Source organism: Pungitius pungitius, chromosome 1, assembly GCF_949316345.1.
Source record: "Pungitius pungitius chromosome 1, fPunPun2.1, whole genome shotgun sequence".
Classification (NCBI taxonomy): Eukaryota; Metazoa; Chordata; class Actinopteri; order Perciformes; family Gasterosteidae; genus Pungitius; species Pungitius pungitius.
Window position 1 is genome coordinate 35,559,319 of NC_084900.1, and position 20,564 is coordinate 35,579,882.

At 40.8% G+C, this 20,564-nt stretch overlaps 2 protein-coding genes across 3 annotated transcripts in view; one reads left to right on the forward strand and one right to left on the reverse strand.

Moving 5' to 3' along the window:
* Positions 1 to 9,451, forward strand: part of LOC119223716 (voltage-gated potassium channel subunit beta-2-like) — a 34,358-nt gene extending 24,907 nt beyond the window's left edge. Inside the window, exons 10-15 of the mRNA XM_037481123.2 lie at positions 584 to 669; positions 1,852 to 1,972; positions 5,055 to 5,149; positions 5,551 to 5,671; positions 5,848 to 5,936; positions 8,051 to 9,451. Of these exons, the coding sequence (XP_037337020.2) occupies positions 584 to 669; positions 1,852 to 1,972; positions 5,055 to 5,149; positions 5,551 to 5,671; positions 5,848 to 5,936; positions 8,051 to 8,140 (602 nt within the window). The 3' untranslated portion in view covers positions 8,141 to 9,451. The remainder of the gene's footprint in view (positions 1 to 583; positions 670 to 1,851; positions 1,973 to 5,054; positions 5,150 to 5,550; positions 5,672 to 5,847; positions 5,937 to 8,050) is intronic.
* A 1,254-nt stretch (positions 9,452 to 10,705) lies between these two features.
* Positions 10,706 to 19,278, reverse strand: dedd (death effector domain containing). 2 transcript variants are annotated; one of them, XM_062566254.1, is made up of 5 exons: positions 18,956 to 19,278; positions 15,861 to 16,497; positions 14,427 to 14,531; positions 14,205 to 14,306; positions 10,706 to 13,525 (listed from the first exon to the last, which is right to left on the reverse strand). In XM_062566254.1, the coding sequence occupies exons 2-5, from the start codon at positions 16,423 to 16,425 to the stop codon at positions 13,119 to 13,121; spliced, it is 1,179 nt and encodes a 392-aa protein (XP_062422238.1). In that variant the 5' UTR covers positions 16,426 to 16,497; positions 18,956 to 19,278; the 3' UTR covers positions 10,706 to 13,118. The 2 variants fall into 2 exon arrangements, with proteins under 2 accessions (XP_062422238.1, XP_037337024.2); XM_037481127.2 differs by having other exon boundaries at positions 14,205 to 14,339; positions 18,956 to 19,277.
* Positions 19,279 to 20,564: the final 1,286 nt, after the last annotated feature.

Consider the following 20,564-nt stretch of genomic DNA (forward strand, 5'->3'; position numbering starts at 1 on the left):
GTCCACGCTAGCTGCTAATTGTGTTGCGTTGAGGTGATACTTGAGGCTCGATGTGAATTCCTTGTTGCACAGCTTGCACACAACCACGCTCTTATCGACGCTTCCATCCGTGTGTTTATTATAATAAGATTTCCCATTCACGGGGCCACCCGACACGGTCTCGTCAGCTTCTTCGTTCATGTTCACTGTGGTTTGTTGTTGTCTGAAGTCATGAACGCTAGTTGATGCTCCAGTATAATCGGTCCGCCGAAACTTATCCAGTGAGAAACGTTCCGCGGTGCAAAAAAAAGTGTAAAAATGTGTAAAAAATGTTTAATGCGTTATTTTTTTGTGTAATTAATTAATCTTAATTCATATTGTAATTAATTAATCGTAATTAACGCGCTAAAGTCCCGGCCCTAGTTTTAAACTCCCATACCAGAGAACATATTTGGTTGAAAGGGTTCTGAATATCAAAACTCACTTGGAATCCATTCAGCCTCTTTCAGTAAAGTAACCCATTAATTGTTTACTTAACGTTAGAGGCTTTTAGTGAATCCTTGTCCTCCCCCTTTGAGATTGTCTAATTTACCATTCTTTGTAGAGACGGTGAGAGCAATGACCCATGTGATCAACCAGGGGATGGCCATGTATTGGGGGACATCAAGGTGGACCTCTATGGAGATCATGGTGAGTTCACGCAAATCTAAAACAACACAATCACAGGTCCATTTCATTCCTTATAAAAGAGATTCAACCCACTTGAGTTTATGTCAGGTTCAAATTATTGTATCTGGAAGTAATTGAGGCTGACGGAACAGTGCGTCAGACAGATCAATCTGGAGAATAAAAGCACCTCAGTAGCACAAGTAATGGACCGGGCTCCTTTAATAGTTATGGTATTATCTAGGGCTGCAACAACGAATCGATTAAAATCGATTATTAAAAGCGCTGGCAACGAATTTCATTATCGATTCGTTGTGTCGCGCGACTATTATGTTTGAGTATTTTTAAAAAGTTGCGTGCGCCGCAGAGCTGAGAAGAAAAAAAGCTCCGCCCAGCAGAGTGTTGCTAAGAAAAATAAATAAAAAAGAGCAGCGCTGAGGTAGAGGAAAGACCATCGGAGAGACCCGTAATACTGTTCTGAAACATGTGGAGGAAGAGAAACCAATGCGACCTAAATCCTCTCAGGTATTGGAATATTTCACACTGAAATGGGGGGGGGGGTGCTAGCGGTTTTCTTTGCAGCGCCAGTCTCATCTTTTTCCGTTCTAATTGCCGCGCTTGACTTCAAGGTGTAACTTTTATTATTGTTCGGTCTGAAACGGCGCGCCCAGTGACGGATGGTGCAGCAATATTGTTGTCCGGGTGGAAGTCGGGAGAAATTCGGGAGAAAGGTCGGTCCGGGAGATTTTCGGGAGTCTCCCGGAAAAATCGGGAGGGTTGACATGTCTGATTGTAAGATATGCAAAAGCGACATGGCCTGGCACGGGAGCACCACGGCGATGATTCAGCACCTTAAATGGAAACATGTTGGAAAAATCTAATCTAAATATTTTTTGTGCCTAATATATTTAATTTGGCGGCTGTAAAGTATACATCATGCGATGTGTGCATGTTTTTTGTGTTAGTCCATTTTATTTGCTTACTTAGGGATGTTCAAGGAGCAATCTGTGCACTTTCTAAATATGTTTTGCACTGTCAGTTCTATTTTTCTATCCGATTCATCGATTAATCGAACAAACAATCGACAGATTAATTGATTATTAAAATAATTGTTAGTTGCAGCTCTAGTATTATCGCTATTATCTATTCCTTATTGATGGTTGCAGTGTGCTTTGGTTTTGTGCATTGTATTTGTGATTCCTGTAGGAGGCATACTCCGTGGCTCGACAGTTCAATCAGATCCCACCCATCTGTGAGCAAGCAGAGTACCACATGTTTCAGAGGGAGAAGGTTGAAGTGCAACTCCCTGAACTCTTCAATAAGATTGGTAAGCAGCTGCGTGAGTGAGAAATCTCTTCTGATAATACAACAATGTAGAACTTTTTCATCTTTATGTTGTAGCATTTACCTCGTTTTTTTGTTTGACGTTGAATAATCCATTCTAATGTTTGGGGAACTGTAGTGGTAGGTTGCCATATAATATCAATTTAATTTGAAGTTTTCCCAAAAACCAAATGCAAAAGGGGGCGACTGTGGGTGAGTCGAGAGTGTAAGGAATTGTGTTTTGTCTTCCTTGTTGTCACAACCGAACAATGGACCTGAACTCAAATGCACAACTCGAGAAGCAAAGTTGAAATTGAAAGTTTATTAAAATAAAACCTCAAAATGGAACCGTTTGGTTCAGCCTATGGGGTTGTTGGAGGACCCAGCCCTGGTCTACCGCAAAGGCTGTTGAAGGGTGGAGGCCACAAGGATGCAGCCTTGCGACTTTGCAGAGGTGGGACAAAGTCATTGTTATGCAAGTCACAAGTAAGTCTCAAGTCGTTGCCCTCGAGTCCCGAGTCAAGTCGAGTCAAAGATGAGGCAAGTCCCAAGTCGAGTCAAAAGTCTTACCATTTTAGTTTTGAGTCATTTCAAGTCCTCTTATTACAGAAAATCCCTTATAACCACATGTTTTATTTGAAACTACTCTTTACTCATATCAATGTTGTGTTAATATTCATTGTCTATTGTACACTAAGGTATACGATAATACATTTCCGTTTATGCAATATTAAGAATATTTTCACTGCTTCAAAAGCCCTTCCCTCAAGAAACCGAAGTCATATGCTTTAAAGCAAAGTGGGGACGGGGAACCCTGGGTGATGGTGCGCTGCCTTACAGACCTAGACTACGTAGGGAAGGGTAATGGTGGATCGACTGTGACTGTGTTATAGTACTATTGTAAAATGTTGGCGAGGATTTCCATCGGAGTCTGAATCCGGGTTCAGAAATCCCGATTTCTGTAAGCATGAACGAGCTGTCTCGTTGATACGGTAAAATGCTCGTGAGTTACGGTACATTCGATAAGGTGCTCAGCATTTGTTCAAATCTTACCTTTCTTTGTGCAACTTCAGGTGTCAAACAAAGTTGGACATTGTGGCAGCTCCGTCTGGAATCTTCGACCCGCATGTTTTGCAAATAGCAACTCGTTTTTTGACGACTACCTCGTAATTTTTATAGCCAAACGAAACTACCTTCGGTATCATCTTTCCAACGGACGCGCGTTGTTGCGCTTCATTGGTTGTCTTGCAATGTGCCTGTTTAGATGCTGTCGAATTAGAACCAGGTGGCACTGCAGTGATTGGATGTCGTGCAGGCAGCGTTCTCTGCATACAGGTGGCGCACATTTTTTTGACAGATGCAGATAAACAGAGCGGCGCGGCCGTGTGAAAATGTTTTCCCCCAGTTTTCATGGGAAGTAGCAAGTCTTCTCGAGTCAAAAGGCTCGAGTCCAAGTGAAGTCACAAGTCATCGATGTGAAGTCCAAGTCGAGTTGCAAGTCTTTGTACGTTTTGTCGAGTCGAGTCTGAAGTCATCAAATCCATGACTCGAGTCTGACTCGAGTCCAAGTCACATGACTCGAGTCCACACCTCTGCGACTTTGAGACACAGCTATCAAAGGCAGTTTAATCTTCTGCAATTGGAAAAGCAGCTAACTTAATGAGTCACCATGTCCGCTGGTCGTACTAATGAATTTAATCCAGTTATTGATTGTCAAGTATTCTTACAGTAATACCAGATGACAACCCTGCTTTTTTATTTGATTCAAAATAAAAAAGCATATACATATATAATGTTCCAGAGTAAACTACTACTGGTGTAACTACTCATTAAAATATTTAATGATGTACAGATGTAAATTAACCAATTGCTGTCCAGTCTGCAGCTGTAGTTTGTGGTGCTTTTGGACTACTGGATTATACTGACAGGTGTAATATTTATTCATATTGGATAGAAAAAAAAAAAAGGTAATTCATTTAAGGGGATCATTCCTAGGGGCTACCCTCTTGTGAACAACCTCAAACAACAAAAATACATTGTGCAAACCTAAATCACTCAACATCCAGAATGTCACGATCGCTGCTGAAGCAGGATGTAGTGAGGACTCAGGCGCAGAGTTTCTAATCAAAAAGTGCTCTTTATTTCACAACCAAGACAAGACGTGCTCCAACGACGACTGACGTATAAACAATGACGCGACAGGGGACAACAGGCACACAGGGCTTAAATACACAAGGGAGGTGCAGGTGATTGGACACAGGTGGAGACAATCACGCAATCACAAGACAAGGCAGGAAGTGAAGTTAACCCAGGACCACAAGAGACATGAAACTTCAAACTAAAACAGGAAGCGAAGCCAAACCGTGACACAGAAGGTCTTTTGTGGCAGGAATCCTTTAATCGGTTGCAGGGATGTTGAGGAAAAGTCTGGCCCTCTGTCCTTTAGTTTGTTCCTCGTGCAAGAGCAGCCCTTTGTTTGTGCAGGTTTACACCAAACCAACTTGCCCTCTCATAGACAAAAGTTAGAAATAATTAGCAGGAGGATAGCGCGTGTTTATATGGTCTCAGGCCAGAGCACAGGGGCCTCGGAGAGGGAGAAAACCAAGATTGTAAAGTTGGCCAAAAAGAGCAGCGATGCCACAGTTGTTTAACAGAGCAGTGAGTTCAGTCCATGAGTATGTCTGTGTGTGGGCTAGTATTAAGCATTATGCTATAATAGCTAACACTATTGTAGCTTTATGATGAATAGCATTTTAAAAACCGCATTGAAATTACACATTTATCAAAGCTATTTTTAAGCCACTATTTTTACATAGGATTACTCGGCAGTCCATAAAAACACAATACACATCAACAGTACAGTTAAACCTCTGCAGTTGGCGGAGTACGGGGCAAGTTATCCGCTTCTCTTTCAGGACCCAAAGCAGTTTATTGTTTGCCCTCGTCCAATTAGCCCTCATGTTGGGCTTGGGTCGGATCCCACACAGACTTAAACGTCTGTTTAGGCTCAGTGCTATTTCAACTTAAATCAAGCAACAGAAATGTGTGTATTATTTGATCTATTAGGCCTGTTTTTGGGAATGCAGGCATTGGAGCTATGGCATGGTCTCCATTGGCATGTGGGATCCTCTCAGGGAAGTATAACAACGGGATCCCCTCTCATTCACGAGCCTCACTTAAGGTAACACTCTTACTTTTCCCATTCTCATATCATTCTATTGCATGTTATCCTGCTGAAAAAACTTCTTAAACCTACTTCCTTTGTTTCAATCCTACCAGTGATCACATGTGGGACAATAAAGCCAAAGCAAATAAATATAATAAGCAAGAAAGTACATTTGAACATTAAATATTCGTTTTAGAATATATCGTAATGCAAATGTTTAGCCATGCATGTTTTTAAAAAATGTGTTTAGGTTCTGAGATATCTGTCTGCGACTTTTCAGTATCATTTTGGGAATAATACTGAAAAATCTTTTCAGGGAAGCAAATTGTCTTGAACCAATAGGTTAAACATTAAAACACAATGATCTTTGTTATGCATTTAGACTTGAGCTCTGTGTGTTGTGCTGTCTGCAACAGGGTTATCAGTGGATGAAGGACAAGGTCATGAGTGAGGAGGGGCACCGTCAGCAAGTGAAGCTAAAAGAGTTGCAGATAGTTGCTGAACGACTAGGATGCACTCTGCCACAACTGGCTATTGGTAAAATAAAACGTGTTGTCTTTGTCTTTCATATCCTTTATCTCTCCATAAATAATAAATCACATAACATGCGCACCACACACATTCATAAACTTCAATTGCAACTTTCTATGATTCCCAAGGCTTTGTGACTGTCCAAACCAATCTTTGCCTCACAGCCATTTCTTACTGTACAGCATGGTGTCTGAGAAACGAGGGAGTGAACTCTGTCCTGCTGGGAGCTACAAGAACTGACCAACTAATGGAAAATATCAGAGCAATCAAGGTCAGACAGCATTCAAGCATATGTCATGTGACTTGTACCTGAAACACTTGGGCTCAATGGTTTGCATTGCATCACTTATTGATTGTTGCCATTACATTTTTTTTTAACTTGTGTAAACTGAGGGCAATATTTATATTTCCATTTTGTGGATTTTGTACAAACGTTGCTCGCCATAATTCTTAACAACATGCCCACAGTGCAACAAACGGGACAAAATTCAGCTGACTTTTCTTTATCCTCCGTTCGATGCTCGACTAAGACTTGGCTGTGGAACGATACCGGACTCTGCACCTCAGCCTCAGATTGCAGATACTCGTATTGTAACACGGATCTCCTGCAAAACGAAAGATGGTGGAATCTACTAACTATTTTTTATTGTTTTGAAATACAATGGATCCCTCCCCATCATTAAGGAGCCAACAAGGTCTCTAGATGATGCTGTCAACATGGCCCATAGCATAGCACCTGGACTTATCAGGAATCTACGCTTGGACCCTTTTTTACAAATCTGCCTTTAACACCCTCATCTCTTCTCTGCCTCGGGACAAGCAGTCCATACACAACACTACCTGCCCCCGAAGCTGGGAAAGTCACACTGTCACGCTCTCTGACCACTAGCAACAGTTGAATTTTTTCCCCTCTGTTCTTCTCCCTGCACAATAAGAGCTGCACATCCAAGCAAGGTGATTTTGTTGCTAAAAGTTGGTAAATTGCCATTACGTGAGATGTCATTACGTAATAACGTAATTACGCAAATTGTCCATCTCGCCAAAAAAATATGATTTGATTCCTTAGTTTAGATTTGTTTGTTCATTATCACGTGTTTATGTGTATATGTAATATAAACAAAACACATTTTATATGATCAGATATTTTTAAACACTTATTGAACAATTACACGTTACACAATTACATTTCTTTTTTATTAACTACTAAACCTACACATTCTGAACAACTATAGTTTTAAGAAGGCTATTGGTAGTTAATTATTATGCTTCCAAACTGAACAATTATAGCTACAAGCTAACAATACGGTATATACAGTATGCTATTTTATTGAACAAGCAACTTAACTCAAATCATGACGTGTGCAGTAGGCATCCTGCTGAGTGCCCGCTATTGAAGTCACACACAATACACTTTCACAGCTATGCGCATATTGTTTTTGTGTCATGTTGGTTGTTGTGCTGAACTCAAGTGCCACAGTTCAGCTCCACATCCCCCTCACTCCACCTAGTCAGTTTATTCTGTACACCTGCTTGGCACACTAACCTTGTCAGCCCGATCACACTCACCGTCTACCCTACTCACTGCCCTCGGTATTTAAACCCGTCACTCACTCGCTTCTTCCCAGACTGATCTCCCTTTGCCTACCTTGCTTGCCCCTGTTGACCCCGCTAGCCCGAACCCTGGTGAACCGACCTGCCTTTCTGTCCCATGGTGATTCCGTCTGCTGTTCTGGAGCTTCAATAAATGTCAAAGAGCCCTTGAGTTGTGTGTAGTGCATTTGGGTCCACACAGACCGTAACACCAAGAGCAGAACACAGACCAGAAAAGGTCTTTATTATAAAGAAGCTTCACATGCTGCTTCCTGTCTGACAGGAAGTCCGTGATCCACTTGCAGCTGAGAGTTTGTGCTGCAGCAGAGACGGTGATGATGGTGTTGAAAGCAGAGCTAACGTCCACAGAGTGGATCCTGGGGAGTCCAGATGCCGGAGGGTAAATTGAAGGGCCATGTTGACAGCATCGCCTACAGAACGATTGGCTCTGTAGGCGAACTGCAGTGGTCCAGGAGGGGGTCGGTTATGGTTGCTGGAGCTGTGAATGATGGAGTCAGGACAATCATAGACTCATTCAGCTTGTCTGCCAGGTGGAGGACATTCATGGAGTGGAGAGTTTTGGGCTTGTAGTTTGCGAGGTGTTTAAAGCCTCTCCAAACCGAAGCAGAGTCACTGAGAACTGTTGTTGAGGTTTCTCAGAGTACAGTTGTTTAGCATCTCTCACCGCCTTGCTAAACCTGTATTTTGAGAGGATAACGGGCCTCGCCGTTTTATATATAATAATTCTAATAGCAAAGTTATCTCTTTAATCTTTTCTTTCTTTTAATTCCACAGGTTCTTCCAAAGATATCACAGTCCATTGTAGTTGAGGTGGATAACCTCTTGGGAAACAAGCCTTTGAGTAAAAAGGACTCCAGAGCCTGAAAGCACCAGTAATGAACTGCTACATTCAAACATGAGAAATTGTAGCACGAATGGGCAACATTCAGTCGGACTAACAAATTGAAATAAACAGACCCAAAATGTGGGATTACTCGATTCACCAATTTAATGCATGATTGGCCTTCCTGTTCGTGTCTGCACTTGTTGCCACTTAATAATATCAAGTTCTACAATATGCAACATCTTTTTCAAGTACCTTAAATATCAACTTAAAGAAATGAAAATAAAGAACTCTTTTTCAGGCCTTCAGATTGTTTGCTCAGCATGTAGCAGAGTGTCTATCTTATAAAAATCTGTAAACCTACTGAACACAACTCTTTCAGCATAACAATGGTAGGTATGTTGAAGCCCGGTCCATGCTGGTATTTGGATTTATTTATACATTTTCCAAGACTTTGTTTTAGTCACAGTTTTTGCATTTGATTTAATCTAATTATTATACTGTAGACTATAGTCTAAGTCAGGCCTGATTTCTTGTGGATTCAATTAAAATCCTTTGTTGAATACGTTTTGGTGGTGGCTAGGAATTATTAGATAATACTTTTCTTTTTAACCTACTGAAGTTTGACTCATTTATTCAGTAGTTATAGTGGGGTCACACATTCTGACGGCTGCTACTTGTCAGATATGGTGACCTCTGAGCTACTGGCTCCGTGAAGACTCCACATAAGAAAATATGTGTCCAGAGTGATGTGAAGAGATGAAATAACAACCCCAAACAATATTTTGAAGTTTAACTCCTTTATTAAGCAGTTACAGTGGGGTCACATATATTTACACATATTCTTTCTTTTCTTAACACTACAATATGATGCTTTCATCCGTGGACGTAATGTATAAACGTTTACGCCGTTTGCGTTGGCGCTCTTCTTCGCCCTCCGTGGTCTAGCACGCACGAGCAGACGATGTGAAACAGCGCCCTCTGCGGTCACAGTTCCTGATGGGTCACAGATTTCGGTGTAACACCTGTACTAAAAATAGTCAGAACCGTACCGTTTTAAACGTAAGGGTACCGCGGTACACCGTCCAACCCTAGGTCACAGCTGCCTATGTGGATGGCCTGCTGTTAAGGCAGAAGATATAAAAGGGCTACAGGCATATGCATTGTGTTTGAGAATGCTATTAGATGAATATAAATATTAATATTAATATGTCAGCAAACATAAAAACAATCATGCAGAAACTTTCTTTGAAGGTTTATTTTTGTCATTTGGGATAGTTAGATACTTTATTAATCCCCAGGGGGAAATTTGTATGTAGCAGTAGCAATACAAAATTAAAATAAAATATGAATACGCACAGTATATACACAATACAAAATACCAGAGCAGAACATATTACATTAAATTAAAGTGACTAAGTATTTACAGTGGGGTGGGATAAAATTAAATTGACAGGTTCCTGAGAATCTATGTCAAGTCTATGTCCAGACTCATGTAGCACACTTACTCTCTGTAGACATTTGTAAATGCATTATATGATGTATGACTGTCATTTCTTAACATGGATTCTACTTTCAATGATTCAAAAGAAAAATGTGTATTTATTATTACTTAAAATAGTAACTATGTGGACAAAACACAATGTCAACTAATTAGATTTCATATATTGTGATACAATATGCAGTATAGACCGTATATATGATGACAGAATTCTTACACCATGGTATACAATGATAAATGTGTGAAATAAACAAGAGGCTTTGAGAATAAAAAACAAATTCAACATTACTTTTTTGGCTGTACATAATACATAAGTCTTCTTTGCTGTACTCGTTTTTTCTATTCTCCTTAGCTAAAAGTGTTACTTTTGCCTGACCACACAACGCAATGCATTATTGTCCTCACTTCCTGTCATCTCCCTACTGTTGACTTTTTTTCAAGGTATATAGTATTTTGCCAAAAAAAAGGAACTAATCCAATGTTCAATTAAATGTAAGCCGCTGCCCTTGACAATACTATAGTGTACAGGACACAGTAGGGCGGGGCGGTATGGCCAAAAGGCCGTATCACGGTATTTATAAAGATTCTGACCGTATCCTGGTATATGACGTATTGACCCCGAAAAGGAGCCCGGCTACCTGAACAGCTGTTCGCCGCTCGATCACAACTGGCTGGCGAGTTAGCTTGTTGTGGCAGCTACTCAACGGGCTAAAGAAACCTAAAGAAGCCTCCAAACAGACACCGCTCCTCTCTTGTGCACAAGTTGGTGCATCTCTGGTCTCTCGTTGTTCCTCCTCTATCGCCCTTTTCCGTGTTTTCATGTAGCAGCAGAGTTACTTTTGGTTGTGCTCGGTGGGGTAATTTTTTACAGATTTACAATTATTAGTGGTACAAATTGTCACGAACTGTTGTTACACGGTGTTTTACCCGAAAGACGATGTGGTGTGAACGGTACGCGAGAAATTCATACCGTACGGAAATCCTATAGCGGTATACCGCCCAGCCCTACTAGCAAGTACATTTGGTCTATTTTTTGCAGTTTGATCAATTTAACTGAAAACAGAGCTTCTGCAGAAGTGGTCAGTTGAAGGGTCAATGGCATATATAAACACAGCAAAGTTTACTTTTATTGGTCAACAAGTCAAGCAAAATAACCACCAACATACACCGAAGTATACATTCAAATCTCTGCAAAGACATGTATGGACTGAAGAATTTGGGTGTACTTAATTTGTGAGACAAAATGTGGATTTCTTTCTCCCATGGTTACTGTAGGAAGCTGAGGCGCAAGGTTTGTGTTAAATGCAGATACAGACCAAGAAAAGCATTCAATGAGGAAGCAGCTTGTTGGGATGTGTTGTCTGGATATAACTGATGTTACATTAAAAGACAACTAAGACTGGGACTTTCCAAAGCACTGCATTTCATTTATTAACAGTCCTACTTATCCTTTTTTGAGAAAAGCAAAATGGATTTAAGAAATCTGACTCACAATATGGTTATTTACAAAATGTTAGCACTGTGAGTTTCTATGACATTTATGGAGACAACAGGTTACAAATACATGCAATTTTGCATAAGGGCCACTGCATTTGACTGACATAACGTATATTGACCTATATAATAGATGCAAACTTTACATGAAATGCAACTGGAGTAACAATGTAAATTGTAGGCCTAATCTATCATTTACATTAATAGTGGCCAGTCATTCAAAACAGGTGTTTTAAAAAGTAACCATGGTGCTGGTGCAACAGCAGAGATGAAATAGGTTGGATTTGTTTAACAGGAGGAATATATTTGGTAGATTTTTGTATATTAAACTTCTAAAAAGAGAACTGATTTTTATGTCAACCATTTGGCTAGAGATGAAAACAATGTGAGCATTAGACTAGTAAATGACAAATCTCTTTTCTACTTGTCAATAAAAAATAAACTCATCACAAAAGCATGACATTTTGTCTTTTGATGTACTGTCACATAATCGTAACCACAATCTTTCTTCTACCATGAAAAACTAGCTGCTGTGCTTGTGAAAAGCAAGCATTTCATTGTCACTAAAGATAATCTAGGGGTTTATTAGGATTGTCTGGTGAGAAGGTTTTTATAGTTACATCCACCACATGCATGAGTTTCTCCATTCACTTAGTATGAAAACTAATTCAACCAGTTGGCCATGTGTTGAAGAAACATAGTCATGTATTATGAATTAGCCTGTGACATACCACACAAAAACTACTGCTGGCTGTAGGAAGCAGGAAGCTCACCAGCACACTGCAGACTGTGTTCTAGAAAGGTAGTTTGAGACTGCAAGTCATCAGTTACTAGTTCAATGTAACCACCTCATTTCATAGCTTGTTTTAGGGTTAACAGTAACACTGTTGCACTGCCCTCCCTGGGGTGACACACATGTAGACTGACCCACAGTGCGACCCCATGACGTCATGAATTTAAAATGAAATGAGAAGAATCCACACTCACCAGATGGCATTTCTACTGACTGGAGCTGGTATTTAAAATGTGAAAAAAGTTATTTGTGTCAGCAGAGCGAGTGGAAGTACAAGCTGACGATAAAAGTGGCACCGATTTGAAAAACTAAAACATACTTAAAAGCAAACTGAATGAATCTGTGAGTCACGTTGTTTTTTAATGTGTTGGATAGGATTCAACACATTAAAATGACCCACAAAGGTCAACTACTGTAGACATTTGAAATGTCCCATTAGGCCAGAATCACAGCTGCTGGTACCAAGCCATACTGCAAACAAAGAATTTTAAAAAACAAAGCCAAGACAAAGATGTCGAGACCACATGTGAGCAAAGAAAAAAGGCATCTGAAAGGGTTACGCTTTACAGACAATTGTGAAACCTTGACAAAGCAGAATATAAAGGGGATTTTAAATTGAAAGCCCCGACACATCCTGCCCTCTATTTGTTTCGTTGATGGTGTAATTAACTTTCAATCGTTTATTCCAAACCTGTTTTAGTGATGAAAACGAACACAGAATGCAAATACGATGCAGGATAAGTGCCTTTTGGAAACAATGTTGATATTTCCGAGCTGTAAATAAAGTCATCAACCGTTGAAGTTGTGCGGAAGTATTCCACATTGTTATGTTGTTGCTCCTTTCTACAAGTTACAAACCAGTTGATCCAATCAATCTATCATGAACCTGGGAAACAAATAGTTTGATAATACGGTAATACTCCCATTGGGAGTAACTTTTCAGCTTCATTTTCCCTGTATTGAAAAGAGCTGAACAGGTTGTGAAAAGGATCTATCAAACAACACAATGAGCAAATATACCAGAAACAAGAAATGAGTTCAACTCAACGCACGCTATATTCAGCATGTCCTCCCCTAAGGAAAGTGAAATCACCTTGCATGCTACACTTGAGTTTATAGGATATCGTCATCTCTCAATATACCAATGCAGTGTTTAAAAGTCCTTCAGTTCCTTTCAGGCACACAATAAAGGCCCCTGAAACAGCATCATCACATCTGCCCTTTGTCCTGTCTAAGACACAGAGTCTTTGATGGCTCCTGGTGGGCTTCCTCCACTTGTGACTAAATTGCGGAGGAGTTTACGTCGACCAGCCTGGTAGTCCTCCTCGTCAACATTGACCAATAGTTTTATAGCTTCGTGGCCAACAGCCTGTTTTAATGAATCTGTGATAAAAACTCCCTTCAGAGCCTCTAGCAACGATCCATTGATGTAGTCCCTCCAGAATGCATCCAAGTAAGTAAGCTCAGAAAACTTGATGTCACAGATGATGGAGCCCAAGTCTCTGGATTTGAGAATAGTGTTTGCCTGGTTGAAGCGCTCAAACTGTCTCTCCACCGCCTCCTGCTTATTGGAGAAGACATTGCCCTGAAGTGCAGACTCATGCTGGCAGTATTCAGCACGAACCCGGAGGCGAATATCTAAAGGGGAGGGAAAATAAGGAAAAAGATCAGCACCCGACACTTTCCATATTTAAGTAGGACCATTTTAAACAACATTTTCTGTCCTTCTCTTTCACGCTGCACTTAAAGTAATTCATGCATTCATAACTCTCTCCTCCTTGGAATGAATCCAAAGGCGTTATATAGCAGCAGCTAGACCATATGATAACCCCCCCCAACAACTCTTCTCTTTATTGGCTTGTTGAGATTGTAATGATCACTTTTAAGTCTGGCCCTCAAAAGTAGTTTCCCCTTCCTGGTCCCTTATTTTTTGCACATTTGTCACATTTAAAATGTTTCAGATTCATTTTCCCACGCAGCATAATAATATAATATAATAATATAATAATAATATTACCGTGAATGGGAGCAGACAGACTATTACACCCCCCCCCTCGAAGATGCAAACTCTTCCATATATATATATATATATATATATATATATATATATATATATATATACATATATGCAAACATACATGAAGGTAAGTGTGTATATATGAAAAAGACGTTAATTACTGAAAACAAGTTTCTCGTTAAAATTATCTTAAATTATTAAGCTTACTGAAAACAATTCAAGTTGGAGATATAGAAATGTTTTTTCAATTGGTCAAATTGTTTTGCCATTATTTTGGGGGCCAGATAAAATGGGCTTTACCACATGTTTGCTTTTCTCTGCAGTCAACTGACAAATGACTTCTCCGTTTGCGGTTCTGGACCAGAGGCGCTGGCTTGGTTTGTGGAGGTCCAACATTGGGTCCTGATGGGGAACAGCAAATGAATTGCTGAGGACCTAGAAAGTGACATTACATGTAATGTTAATCAAGCTTTTCAGTTTTTTTGTGCAAAAACCAGAAGAAGAACGTGAACAGAGACCAACCTGTTCTTCTGTGAGGCGCCGTGTCCTTGCTCTGCACGGCGCCTCTTGGTGAAATGTAGCGCACTGATGTTTCTTCCAGGTACTTGTCAACAGGATCTGGACAAACTGAAAACAGTGGAATTCTGATGTTACCAAAATGGTAATGATCTCATTCAAACCACTGCTATGCATCAGTTTAAAGGCATTGTAGACCCTCCATACAGTACATGCCAACATTATAGATTGTTATTGGGGTAAATGACTATTCTACTATGGTACATGGTGTTTGCTAATCACCTTAGAAGACTAATGGAAACAGTTATGCTGGTGAAAGAAGCTATAAAACTGGCCTTCCTTTGAGCGAGTATCTAAAGCATCACATTTGTGGCGTCAATTCTACTCTCATGATGGCCAGAAAAAGAGAACTTTCACGTGAAACTCGCCACTCTAGTCGTGTTCTTAGAAATGAAAATTCTAAAATCTTAGAAACTGAAAATTTCCTCCAACGGTGTGAACCCCTCCCTTCAGAGAACAGCACAAACAGGCTCTAACCAGAGTAGAAAGAGAGGTGGGAGGCCCCAGTGCACAACTCAAGTATATTAGAGTCTACGTTTGAGATGCCTCACGGGTCCTCAATTTGGGATTTGAAATAAGGAAGGCCATCACTCCATTTAGCAACGACATGCATACCCTGTGGACAGCGCTTGATTGAAGCAGATTTCCTCCTACAACAGGACAATGACCCACAGCACACCTCCAAGTTATGCAAGAAGAACTATTTCAGGAAGAAGCAGGCAGCTGGTATGCTGTCTGTAAGGAAGTGTGTATCTCTCTGTGGAAATGCACTTATTGTACGTCGCTTTGGATAAAAGCGTCAGCTAAATGACATGTAATGTCATGTCATGTCATGTGGCCAGTGCAGCCACCAGAACTCAGCCCCGTTGACCTTACAGTACTCATGAAGAGCCCATCAAGCCAATCCAACGTGTGGGAGGGTGGGGGGACATTTTTACAGATTACCGAATGCCAAAAGTCTGCAACGCTGTAATCGCTGCAGATGGAACATTCGTGGACCAAAGCAAAGTTTGAAGAACAAAATTAATATTTTTTTAAAAAGTCATTATTTCTAACTTTGTCAATGTCAACTATATTTTCTATGCAACTCATTTGATAAATAAAAGGGGCAGGGAGGATAATGGTAGAGGAAACACTGGACGTGTCCCCAGTGGTGGCCCTCTGTAGACGATGATGATACCCCTTTATATATATATATATATATATATGTTTATTGCTAAGTTGGCTGACCAAAATATTTCCTCCCTGCAGCTTTCTATGTGTTTCATGAAAAGATAAATAAAAAATCATGACTTGCAGACATGAGTGGGTCCCACAAACTGTAAATAACTAAATATTTAAAGTCTGGTCTGACGATAGTGATGACCCTGCATTACTCACCAGCCTGCCGTTTCCTGAGTGTGACGTAAGGCAATAGGTCGTGGCGGGTTATAATCCGTAGAAGCTGGAGAACATGTCGGAAGTTAGTCTCATCGCAGCGACCTTGACGCTCTAGGGCAAGCAAGAAATCCCGTCCACTCCGGATGCCACCACGCTCATATTCGTCAATCACGTCAACAAACAGGAATGACAGTACTCTGACATCCCGATGGGTTAGCTGGGCTCCAACTATGTCAAACATGCGATGAAGTGAGTAAAGCCCATGGGAATTGTCCACTGCTTCCTCAGGCCATGGCTCGAAGCCACCACTCCTTTTGGACAAGATGGAGTTGGTGCAGGAAGGAGGAATGTTTCTGTTGGCCACTTCTCCACTTGCTGCTGCCACACCTGAGCAGCCGGGCCTACCTGTCAGAGCTCTGTGATCCAGAGGTCCAGCACTTGCACTACTCTGACTTGAGTCCAGCTGATTGGCCTGAATCTGAGGTTGAGCGTGATGAGCAGAGGAGTTTTGGGCAAGCTGGGGAGGACTAACAGCATTGGGAAGATGTGGCTGCTGTGATGTCATCTCAGGACCAGACAATCAGGGGTGTTTGACTCCCCTCAATTATTGCCGTCTTCGTCTGCTCCAACTGATGAGCTGTGTACAGAGAGTTTGTGTGTGTTTTAGTACATCTCTCAACTTGATGGTCTCTCTAAGAACAGGATAATAAAACATTTGATACAACCCTCAGACCAAGTTAAAGCAAACAAAGAAAACCTGACATTATATTATATATTGGAAATCGCGATTAGTCTGGCAAGCTGGTCTTTAAATGTTTTGTGAACTTAAGTTTTGCAAATAAAATAAGTATCGATTAGAAAAAGTAGCCCACGCCCTCCTCAAAGCCATAGACTTAAAATATCCATTCCGCCCTGCTGACACCGCTGCTCAAGCCACTTACAAACTACAATACTAAATGTAACCACATAAGAGCTGGTAGTATATTGCAATAACTATTAAGAAGCCAACGTGGTAACTGTGACATCTCCAATTGGTTTGTGAAATGTGTCCCACAGTTGCCCCCGACTGGGGAAGGAGTGTGTTCTTCAAATCAGAGAATCTGCAGTTTGATAGGGTCCATGTGTCCTTGGACAAGGCACCCAAACCCAAATAGCTCCCCTGGCTGTGACCACTGTGTATCAATGTTAGTTATTGAGGGTTAGGGCACTGCGTACAGAAGCTCCTCCCATCAGTGTATGAATGTGTGAATGATTATATGCGTTATATCTGTTAAAGCGCTTTGAATGGTTGGAAGACTGCTATTGCGTTGTTATATATATGTATTTCAGTTAAGAAAGAAGCATGTCTTTAAAATGGAATTATATACTTCTAGGCTGAAGTTTTAACTATTGACAGTTGACTTTCCAGTGTCTCCGTTTGTGGAAATAATTACAAACCTTTTCTGCATTATGACGCAATAAGCCTTGGCCAACCAGCATTGAGATCTCTACAGCGTCTTCATTTCCCCTCTAACCTCTGACATCCTTTACCTCCAAATCAGTGCTGCCATCTTGGCAACTGTTGCACTAATTCTAGTAACTTCCCAAACCCTGTGCTTTTTTTTTTAAATCAAATGCGACTAGCTGGAAAAATCTAGCAACCATTTCTGGTCTTATTGGACACTTTTCTGATGTGATTATTGTTCAGCAGCTACTGTCCTCAGCTAGTTAGTCTCACAGGAGCCTCATCCTAGCTGCAGTCGGAGCAGATGAATTGTTGATGTTACAGCGTTCACTACAACTATGCTAATTAGGCAATGACGTCAGTTAGCGGTGCGCAACATCCTCACCCCCCCGCTAGTAGGATAGAACCAAAGTCCGGCCTCTATACCAAAAAGGTTAATACCAATTAGTCCAGCTCGCAGACTGGTCCCTATGGGTAAAATAATGTTTCGCTGACGAGCTATTGAAGTTGGAGTCTGTGAATTTTACTCAACTATGAAGGAGCCAGCGCATGCTTGATCTCCTAATCTCAACTTTCAAACCCCTTTATTTGTTTTCGTGGGGAAATGGGCTTTGATAGTTCTGGGAATGCACAACTCAACAAAGATGAAAGCCAGCCAATCCAAAGACGACTTGGTCCGCCCCTTACGGTCAAAAAGAACGTGGGCAGAAAACAATAATTATAATTGTTCTGTTGTTTATGTCATTTTTTCATAACGTTACATTTGTTGTAATTCATGTTTGAGATGAGTAGTTGCATCATCAGAAACGGCTTTTTTCAGCTGCCATGCAACTTGCCGCCTATGACTATGTAACATCCACACCACACACAAAGTTCACTCTGTATGCACACTAAGCAATTTGAGTTATCATTCCCAAAGCACGTCGACATTAAGCAACGATCATGTCATTGAAAGAATACCCATAGCTACCACGGATCCACAGGAACCTACACCGCATACCACCACGTTTCTAAACTTAACATTAGTGGGGCAATAGATAACAAAAGTCACGGTTCGGCTCATCCAAACCAACAATTTGATCACCAAAAAAGAGCAAATATAGCTTTTAGAACACCCCAATTATGATCAGTTTTCCGCTTATACTAATTGCAGATATTTAATTATACATATTCCATCAGATCCAAACCCCTTTGCTATTACATTATTTTAGCTGGTCTTCACATGTTGGTATACAACTATCGCAAAAACATTTCTGAACGGTTGGTTTGTTTCCTTGTTCATAATATAATGCTAAGAAGAACGTGTCAGAGCTTCATTAGCAAGAGTCGGTACAATACATTCACAAGCTAGCAACTAATGTTAGCTAACCTATGCTCGTAGCCTATGGGAAGCTAGTTAGCAACATAACTTGAAAAGTAACAGCAGACGCAGATGTAGAAATGCGCAGGCTGGCGGTACAAAGTGGAATGCTAACGTTACTGGAGACAAATTAAATTACAGTCTGAACACAGTAACACACCCTGGATATGCGTCTTGGTTTGTTGTGTTTACTGCCTGCGATAACGTAACCCAACATACTTTGTAGTTAGATAGAGCGAAGTAATGTAGTGAGAAAGGAGACATCATTATGGAACGATGGCTTTACATTACCTCCAATTTGTTGGGGTTGTTCTTGAAGTATCTGTCGGTATCCGGTAAACAGCTAACGCAAAGTTAGCTTCCCAGTGCCTGATAGCAGAGAAAAGCTTCTTTCAGGGCCGAAAAGTTGCGCTTGGTTATTATGACCGTGTACAATATAAATGTTTAACATATACTGCTATCATCGCTTATTCCAGGTCAGGCAGGACAGCTAGTTTAATGGTTGTGGTCCTCAGACGTACATAGTGGGAAACCACAGGCAAGTTTCGTTCTTCAGCTAAAATGAAAGATCTTCCAGGTCACCGTTTAGTTCATTTCCGGTGTTCCTTTTCTTCTTCTTCGTGTATACTGTGGCAGTGTAGACGGTTTGAAGCGTCTACACTGCCCTCCGCAGGATACACAGTCAACTGATGAGTCTCACGTCACATGATCACATCCTACCCTGATTTACGCAGCAACAAAAAGATTGCTTTGAGATCCGATGGTGGTAACTTACTTAATATTTTCTACATTCCAGGAACAAGCGTGTGACCAAAATGCCTACAATCACATCTAGTTGCATGCCATCCTAGAATTTGCAAGGACTGGATGAAGCCACAGTGTCCAATTCTCAGTCTTGAAACGTCTTTGAGGGTTCCCAAGCGGTAGCTATTTTTTGCCCAATCAGAGCTGGCCCCTTTAAAAAGCCTTTCCAAAAAATTTCAACCAGAGAGACATCGGCCCTTTCTCAATATGCGGTTTTGTGAGGAAACGTCATCAGTCGCAGCCAGAGTACTGTTCCAATTCTAATAAAGGTTACACCTTGAAGTCGAGTGCGGCAATTAGAACGGAAAAAGATGAGACTAACATGAGGGCTGTGCTACAGGCTGCGAAGCATTGCACCTTCAATTATTATTGTACAATGTTATTGTACAAATTAGAGTCTAACCTCCTGAGGAGAACCCTTAAGGAATTGAATACATAAATGAATTACATTTTTCTTTTGTGTGTGTGTGATATATATGACGACACCCCCCCGGCCCTTTTGAATATATCCCTAATTTTGAGGTCTCAAAGTTGGCAAGTATGCCCCAGCGTGGTGGCCCTTGGGACACTATGAATGGAAAGATCTGAATCTCCAGTGTGTTGGGTGGGTGCGTGTGCTACTGAAAGTTCCTGCTGTGGAGGGTCTTTGGTGCTTGAGTCAGAGAGATAAAGACAACTGATAATCCAGTAACTGTTATAACTGCAAGAAATCAACAGTAATGTTTTTTATTTCTTTAGATCTTATTTTAGCCACTTGTATGTTATTCTTTTTATCAGAAAATTTTCATACAGTTAAACTGTTTTTCTTTTATTTCCCTTTTCTGAAGCTAAAACATGCCAGATAGTGATTTTTAAATCAATATACCACACCATGTTATATCCAACCATTTTCAAATCATAAATAAAAGTGCTCCAACATAAATCTGCAAATGTTATATTACACATATAGTGCTGTTGCCATCCCCTTGAATAATCTTAACTTCACCTGGTTCCCATCGCTGCCTCTGCTGTGTATGCAGACCTTACCAATCCAAGTATTGCCCCGACCCCATAGTACAATTTCTATTGTACTATGTTACTAAGTTATGCCAACCGT

Excerpts from the sequence above, each read along its gene's own strand:
- dedd (XM_037481127.2), bottom strand. The coding sequence starts at position 16,425 with ATGACATCACAGCAGCCACATCTTCCCAATGCTGTTAGTCCTCCCCAG. Across the intron at positions 14,532-15,860 it reads ACTCAGGAAACGGCAGGCTG|TTTGTCCAGATCCTGTTGAC; the intron begins GTGAGTAATGCA and ends CACTGTTTTCAG. Across the intron at positions 14,340-14,426 it reads GGCGCCTCACAGAAGAACAG|GTCCTCAGCAATTCATTTGC; the intron begins GTTGGTCTCTGT and ends GTCACTTTCTAG.